Raw genomic sequence first — 8,979 nt, forward strand, 5'->3', positions numbered from 1 at the left:
GAAAAGCATTCCAGGTGAAGCTGGTTAAGAGAATGCCAAGAGTGCGCAAGAATCTAAAATCATTTTTGATTTGTTCAACACTTTTTCGGTTATTACATGATTCCATATGTGTTGTTGTAGAAAATAGTAAAAATAAAGAAAAACCCTTGAATGAGTAGCTGTGTCTATACTTTTGACTGGTACTGTATATATTTACTTATTACAGAATTATTGCACTGGGCCTTTACTAGTCCTGTATTAACTGACCGAAATAGCCGTCTGCCCCCCCCCCCCCCCCACCCCCCCATCGGCAAAAGAATCGCAGCACCCCCAACCCCAAACTTCTTCCCCTGTGTAAAGTGCTTTTGATTCTCTCTCTCTCTGTCCTTCACGTATACATTTTAGTTGCCATAGTCCCCACCTTTCATATGCCACTCTGCCTCACAATCACAAAGAACTGTAGACAATGCTGCTTCTTTACTTTTCCCTTCCTTCTTAGCAGCTGGATATATACATTTGTATTTTGCCCTGTTTTTCTAGAACATTATATTGTGTAAATCTCTTCTCAGGGAGAAGGTTAAAGTTGACTAAAGCACTGACCATATATAGGCTCTAATGGTATTCCATACCCGATCGCCAGACCCACTTTATTTGGATTGTATCGCTATCTCACCTCCTAATCCACGTTCTTAGGGGAGCCCCAATCAATGTTATCATGTCAGTGTATTGCTCCCTCTAATCTTATTGTCTTCAGAGATTAATTAAATACAAAATTATTAATATTCATACCACAGTATGACACTTTTCAGACACAGCATGATCAATCCTGCTCCTACAACTTTGTCATTTCCATATTTTTCTCAATGTTCATGTGTGGGTTGAATCGAAAGACAGATTTCATATCAACATGTTTGAAAATGTTATAATTAAAGCAAGTTTTCTTTGTTATTAGAATTATAAAAATACATGTACGTTAAAAGATGTGATTTCTTGTTTATAAAACATCATCAGAATTAACCATATGTGTCATGATAATTCCTATGATATTGTAACTGTGTAACTGTCTACAAACCTTGTCAAACAAACCCTGAAATAGAAGCCTGACTGTTTGTAAAGCACAAATCTCTGTTAACAATGCAGATGTCTGTCAAGACAAGAGACAATGTCTCTTTGTGCTCTCCCAGGAATTGCACAATAAACTAAGCAGGACAAATTGACTTTTACATTTTCAAGGTTGTGAGGAGAGTCTATTGCCAGCAAATTTAATCGCTCTTCAAGTGCACATAACTCTACAAGTGCACATTTAGATTTTAGTGTGAGTACACATCATGCTGTGTTTGGATATGTTTAGTAATGACAGTTTCAGTGGCATTTCCTCCTGAGTGGCAGGTCATGTAGAGAGAGAGTAGAGTATTACTTTGGGAAATTATTTTATCACAGCATGCATCATCAATGACTTACAATGATAGGACCCATGATGAAGACACATAAGGCCCATGCACCAACCATAGTATCCTTAAAAGAATAGTCTGTTTTCTATCCTACTCTGGGGGAAAGCAGGCAACAACATTTCCCTGTGTGATGCATTGTGATGCTACAGTACGAGGTGTTGTCTGACTCTGGTTGGCTTGTATCTTGTCTCTCGGCAGGGCTTTTCCAGAGAGCTATAGCACAGAGTGGCACTGCGTTGTCCAGCTGGGCAGTCAGCTTCCAGCCTGCTAAGTACGCTCGCATGTTGGCCAAGAAGGTGGGCTGCAACCTGAAGGACACGGTGGACCTGGTGGAGTGTCTGCAGAAGAAGCACTACAAGGAGCTGGTGGACCAGGACATCCAGCCAGCCAGGTACCATATCGCCTTCGGGCCTGTCATTGACGGAGATGTGATCCCAGACGACCCCCAGATCCTCATGGAGCAGGGCGAGTTCCTCAACTATGATATCATGCTGGGCGTCAACCAGGGCGAGGGCCTGAAGTTTGTGGAGCTCATCGTAGACAACGAGAACGGCGTCCAGGCCAATGATTTTGACTACGCCGTGTCCAGCTTCGTGGACGACCTGTATGGTTACCCGGAGGGCAAAGACATTCTGCGTGAGACCATAAAGTTCATGTACACGGACTGGGCTGATAAACACAACCCAGAGACCAGGAGGAAGACCCTACTAGCTCTGTTCACTGACCACCAGTGGGTGGCTCCGGCCGTGGCCACAGCAGACCTCCACTCCAGCTTTGGGTCACCAACGTACTTCTACGCCTTCTACCACCACTGCCAGACAGAGCAGGTGCCCCCGTGGGCAGACGCAGCCCACGGTGACGAGATCCCCTATGTGTTTGGCCTGCCCATGATTGGTCCCACAGAACTGTTCCCCTGTAACTTCTCCAAGAACGATGTCATGCTCAGTGCTGTGGTGATGACTTACTGGACAAATTTTGCCAAAACTGGGTACGTGCAGTACTGAGAACTATTTTAAGTTGTAATGTGTTTATGCATGCGTGCTTGTGTGTGTGTGTGTTACATTTTTGTCTAGTTAAAGAATTGAATACCATGTTATATACATGTTTATGTTTTATGTTGGACAGCATATCAATGTGTGTCATTGTCCCATCCCATATTCAAAGACATGCTGTTAATTAATGACAAAGGATGTTTGCCTGGAGAATGGAATTCTCGATAGAAAAAAACATTTAATTATTTTTTGCTTTGCCTTTAAGCATGTAGTCATGGAAGTAATTGTTTTTTGGAGCATAATGGGGGACAATGGCTTTTTCCCTCAGCAGCCAAAGAGCCCAAAGGGACCAATGGGATACTAATGATCTACATATAAAACAGTAAATTGACATATAAAACAGGGCACCTATGAGATTTATGCCTCCACTTTGCATGGTTAAGCCAGTTTATGATGTGTTCTGACTGGCTCCATATGCCATTCCCAGAAAATGGTGCTCGTTCTACTGGAATGAGCCTCCATTCCTCATGCTTTGTAGTGGTGCTTTGCTCATACTAAGTCCCGTCTTTCCCTTGCAGTGACCCTAACCAGCCTGTCCCCCAGGATACCAAGTTCATCCACACTAAGCCTAACCGTTTCGAGGAGGTGGCGTGGACTCGCTACAACCAGAAAGACCAGCTGTACCTCCACATCGGCCTGAAACCCCGCGTCAAGGAGCACTACCGGGCCAACAAGGTCAACCTGTGGCTGGAGCTGGTGCCCCACCTCCACAGCCTGAACGAGGTCACCCAGATAATCTCCACCACCACCAAGGTCCCCCCACCGGAGGTCACGCCCAGGACACCAAAGAAGATCCCTGTCAACACCAAGAGGCCTAACCCTACGCCATTCCCCACTGAGACTCAGGACAGTCAGAATCAGCCCTTCCTGGTGGACCAGAGGGACTACTCCACTGAGCTGAGTGTCACCATCGCTGTGGGTGCCTCGCTGCTCTTCCTCAACATCCTGGCCTTCGCTGCCCTCTACTACAAGAAGGACAAGCGGCGGCACGACGTCCACCGGCGCTGCAGCCCCCAGCGCAACACGACCAACGACCTGGCTCACACACAGGAGGAGGAGATCATGTCCCTGCAGATGAAGCACACAGACCTGGACCACGAGTGCGACGCCATGCATCCACACGAGGTAGTTCTGAGAACTGCCTGCCCGCCAGACTACACGCTAGCCATGCGCCGCTCCCCCGACGACATCCCCCTCATGACCCCCAACACCATCACCATGATCCCCAACACCATGCAGGGCCTCCAGTCATTGCACAACTTCAACACCTTCCCCAGTAGTGCACAGAACAACACCCTGCCTCACACCCTGCCCCACCCACACTCACACTCCACCACCAGGGTATAGCCGGAAGGATGGACGCTGACACACACAGCACATGCCAGAGCTCACACCCAGCCCGATCAAACGGATGTGGAATAACTTCTACTCCTGTGAATATATTAAGGGAATAGGGATTTTGCTGGGACGGGAGAAGAATTTCATTTGATATAAAAGAAGAAATTAGAAAAAAGTCAAACAAATATTTCAAATGAAAAAATAAACAAAGAGAAGGATACTTTTTACTTCTGTTATTGAAACAGAACAAGGTCAACTTTTCCAGCTACAGATATCAACTTTGGAATTTTGTAAACGATTGCTTGATCCTGTTATCTTGGAAAAGAGAAAAAACCTCAGTGGAGTCTGAGGAGTAGCAGGTCGCTTTGTAAATTAAAGAAAACATATTGTTTTCCTGAGGCATCAAACTGTAGAGTACTCTTTCTGGAGTCAAGGGGAGATGCCGCTCAACCAATTTAGGCATGTGTTACTCTACAAGTAGAGGCAATGTAAGATATGACAAAAACAATCTAGAGAGAGAGGGAAAAACTCTCAAAGATTATGCACAATGTAGACATTTTCAAAATGTCTTGGATTCTTCTCAGAAATTTATTTTTGGGGAACAGTTTTATTGTATAGAACCTTTTTACATATCTAGATATGTACACAAAGCACCAATGCTGTTTAAGTCATTTTTGGGCGTCAATTCCGCAAATCTGCCAGCAGAACAAAAACGGAGGGATCCACTGGCTTTCTTGCAGATACAGCTTCATCACACAAGTGCTGTCTATACCGAGAGCTGGAGGACAAAGAATACTGGATATTTTTAGCACGAAGCGCATGACAATTTATCTGCTTGATGGCTGTTCTGCTGATTAAGTCATAATTAAGAAATAATGTCAGCCCCATTGGAATAGTTTGAAGGAACACTTCTGATTGGCTTACAAACCCACAAACCCACATGGGTTGAGGTCATGGTCATAATTGGGGACAGCAGGGGAGGGTGGGCTGACGGTAACTACAGTACATACACAATAGCTTGAGTGAACATGGGTATAAGGACTAGTTTTGTACAATGTGTGTTGGTACAACTTTTTGATAGTGGTGAATCACTCGCTGTTTGGGATCCCGATGGAGGGACGTTTCATTGTACTCTTTTGATCAATGTTATTTGCTATTACTTATTAGGTTTCTTATCACTGCTCTTGACTAGTTCAAGGAAACTTTAACGTAGAAAAGTAATTACCTGCACTGTTTATTATTTTTGTTTTCCGTATGAATGATCCCTAAACACAAAGTGTTCCCAGGGCCATGAAGAAGGGAAGGTGAAGGCTAGGGAATAGGAGCACCTCTTGACTGCATACATTTTCTTTCCTCCTATTATCCTTTCATAGAGTATGTTCCGTAGCGCTGTTTAAAGATTAATGCGTATAAATGTGTAATTGAAGCGAGGAGGCCCTCCGCTGACATGTTGGATGTGCCTGCAACCCAACAGCAGGAGGAAGAGAGGCGTGGTGGAGAAAGAGAGAGAACTCCCATGGTACACCTCTCCCAGGGAGGAAACAGCATTCAGTAGAACCGCTTAGAACCGTCTAGCCAGCACCCTTGTCTCTCACAGAGTAATTTCCATTTGCTTCTGTTCTGTTCTTTTTTATTTTCTACTGATGATGCTGTACTGTATTGTCTCAGATTTTCTAGACTTTTAGTTCTTGTTGTTCTGTAGCATGGTTTATTCGTGAACACACGCCTTGGTGTCACATTGTACAAGACAATAAGTGTGTTACCATGACTGTCCTGCTAACCCCTAGGCAGCCCATAGTGAATGTTCCTGCCCTCACAATGCCAGAGTGCAACTTCCCTCTGCCAGCTATCGCAGGCCAGGGGAGTAACAATGTGTTATACAAATACATACCAGAGTGAATAGCTTAAAGGAGGAAGCCGCTGAGGGGAAAATAGTTCTCTAAACAGTCAAAAGCCCCACTGTACTCAAGCTGAGAGTGAAGACGGCACATAAGTAAGACAAAGTAGTAAGAAAAACACTTGTCCTCCCATTTTCCTGTCAATAAAGGCTGGATATAATGCATCTGCTGAGGGGAGACAGTTGCTCTACAGTCATTCAAAGTAAGAACATACCCTGCCAAACAATGGGACGTAGACAAGGTATAGCTTTTCTGGGGGAGGTGAAGGTAAATTATAGTCCACATTGCCCAAAACTAAAACGCAAGCAATTTCATCAGCCTATATTGCAGTGGTGTGACCTCTAAACAATGCTCCTCACTGGAGAAATGACACAGGGGGAGAGAAACGCCCAGCGAATTAAACATGTAATTGCACTACGGACAAATGATAAAGTAATTGGAGAACAACATTGGAGAGTTGGCAGGAGAGGCGAACGCCACAGAAGCACTCACTCTAGCACGCAGGATGAATGATTGGGGATTAAGTGGTGCGGGGAGAAAACTGTGCTCTGTTTCTGAATAACACAAAACCTCTGACACAGAGCCAGTCCTGAACAGGATGTTCCCATGAACCCCCCCCCCCCCCCCCCTTCACCACTCCGTACCCTACTGGGGAGGATTGGAAACAGAGTTTGAAATGGGACAACCGGTACTACCCTCCTCTCCCTACCTCCTTACCTCCCAAAAAGGCTGATTCTGCACATCCCCCATATTCAATTACTGCAGGTATGAATATGGATAGTTGCTGCTCACTATACTCTTTCTCCACCATGCTCCCTCAGTGGTTTTAAAGGCACGGTGCAGTCAAAAACTGGATTTCCTACGTAATATATATATATTTCCACACTGAGGTTAGAATAATAATGTGAAATTGTGAGAATTATGATAATGCCCTTTTAGTGTAAGAGCTGTTTGAAAAGACTGCCTGCAATGTCAGCCTGTTTTGGTGGGATAGAGTTTTGGCCCGCCTGGTAACATATCCAGGCAGTAAATTGTCAATAAACCGATAAGAAAGAGAGTTCAAAACATCTCTGCCAATACCAGCTAGTTTTCAGTTTTGCCCTCCCCACTCAGACCACTCCCAGACAGTTTCTCCTGCTGAGAAATTGCTTATTGCTAAGAAGCTATTTTTGTTTATTTTTGACCATTTTAATTGAACACAATCACAGTAAGGTACTTTTAATTGTTACCCATCAATTATTTGATATTGACATAAAAATGGCTGCACTGGAACTTTAAAATGTTATGAGCCAGTGGTGAAGCTTTGAGCGCTCTCCCTCCAGATTTGCATGCAGGACTTCCAGAATGCGAGAGAAAGAAGGGGTATACCTCAAACTATAATGTGGCTCAGGCCTGACCTGTTTTACCTAGTCCTGGACAGAGGAGGGTCAAGAATTGTGAATGAATTTAATGCAAAGAGTGCCATTTTCAAAAAAATGCTACACAACATCTTTGAGATCTATGAAGATGTTTAAGATGTGTAAAAGGCTGATCGCTCTTTTAAAATGTCTATGAAAAGGGCGCTATGTGAGTGGGTATTTCAGTTGTATTGTAGATTTGTCACTTGTCTTTCTTTCTGGTTAAAATAGTAATTACTTTTCTGGAGCACAATAAATTATTTTAATAAGCTGAATTAGCAGTGCTGCAACTCTTTATTTACCCGTTATGTTTGGTCAATAGTCTGATTTGATTCAATTGTAGAGTAGACACTCACAGTTAAAGAATGCTTGACAGAACTGAACTTCAAGGAACCCTGTAGTCAGTCACTTGTCAAGTGGTCTGTCACACACTGTTGGGTTCCTTTGCTAGGGCTACAGTATATAGGACTTCGTGTTGATGTGTCCTAGACTTAAAACAGAATCTCAGAAATTTGACACGCAGGTTTTGACCGGTTCAGTTCTGGTTGTTAAGTGACAGAGATGAAAGATAAGTAATTTAACTGATTTTTACTGCTGTGCTTTCTATGGTCTGTTGGGGCTGTGTCATGGAGGTGAGGTCAATTATATATTTTCCTCTTATCTGTAAAAATCACAAGCCTATTTGGCTTTTCGTTTCATGCTAATCAGAAATTAATCTGGACTCGTCCACTTTGGAAATGGTGACATTTTACTTGTTGGCAACGATTAAAAACCAATTATGTCCCCACCTGACTTCGACATTTGAGAGCAGGCAAGAGATTCTGCCTTGAGACTGAGGGGAATAAACACAGAGCTGTTTACCGTGTGTGGTTTTAACCAAGGGCACAGATGCTCCTGCCAAAGAGCAGCTCAAATCCTGTTTGATAAGGGTTCGCCATTTCCCATTATGGAGTATTTCACAACATCAAACACTTTTGCCTCTGATAACCAGTCTTTCATTTACATGCACTGTTCGATCTATCTCATTTTTCATCCCAGGGCCATTTCTTGCAAGCCTTTTATAACATTAGATAATTGCTATGTACTTAAGCAATGTTTTATAAAACTGTTGCGTAACTTTGTTCTACCTATAGCGCAGCAGCATATTTTGTGAAATAGATTGATTATCCTGTCAAAAGTGCAATGCAATATGCTCTGAGAGTTGGGAAAACAAGACAGAAGAGTTGACCTATACTAATCCTTATGTATGTTTCAGATTTGAATGACTGTGGGTAGGTAACTAGCATCACATTTATGTTTGAATTGTTGGCTACAAATGGATGTTCAACAGCAAATCAGCTACACTTCGATCATGTCACCCCCCATTTTTGAGTACAAGGGAGTCACTACAAATAAACATATACTTCTATGTGACCCTGTGTAACTGACTCTGCCAATAGACAATGTACTTTGCATTATTTGTGGTTTGTTTTCTTTGGAACCTTCAAAATAAAGTTAACAGCCTCCTCCAACCCAAACCATTTTATCTGTAATGGTAAGGCTTCTGTTTGCCTTCAGTGACTTAAGTTTGTGTGTGGACATCCATGGTTTTCATGAGCATTTTCAATATCATTAATAAATATTATCTTATTTTTTAACTTGCTCAGACTATTGTCCTCCTGTGTTCTAATGTACCTGCCTTATACATTATTCCAACACAGCAACTCTGACTGGTGCTGAAGAGTCTTTCTATTTTTTACTTGGGGAATCTTACGCATAAATAGTTGAGGTCAAATATTACTATGGCTGGGCGATATGGCCAAAATATATCAAAATATTTGTCTCATTTTTGACAGTATGAAGATATTTTAAGTTCTAAATATGT

At 42.9% G+C, this 8,979-nt stretch overlaps 1 protein-coding gene across 8 annotated transcripts in view; it reads left to right on the forward strand.

The window, feature by feature from the left end:
• The window catches only part of LOC129855301 (neuroligin-1-like), a 359,101-nt gene extending 350,345 nt beyond the window's left edge, over window positions 1-8,756 (forward strand). For all 8 annotated transcript variants that reach the window (XM_055922817.1, XM_055922816.1, XM_055922818.1 and 5 more), the window contains 2 exons: window positions 1,629-2,418; window positions 3,001-8,756. In XM_055922817.1, coding sequence (XP_055778792.1) covers window positions 1,629-2,418; window positions 3,001-3,829 — 1,619 coding nt within the window. In that variant the 3' untranslated portion in view covers window positions 3,830-8,756. The remainder of the gene's footprint in view (window positions 1-1,628; window positions 2,419-3,000) is intronic.
• Window positions 8,757-8,979: the final 223 nt, after the last annotated feature.

Source organism: Salvelinus fontinalis, chromosome 5 (genome assembly GCF_029448725.1).
Source record: "Salvelinus fontinalis isolate EN_2023a chromosome 5, ASM2944872v1, whole genome shotgun sequence".
NCBI classification, from domain to species: domain Eukaryota; kingdom Metazoa; phylum Chordata; class Actinopteri; order Salmoniformes; family Salmonidae; genus Salvelinus; species Salvelinus fontinalis.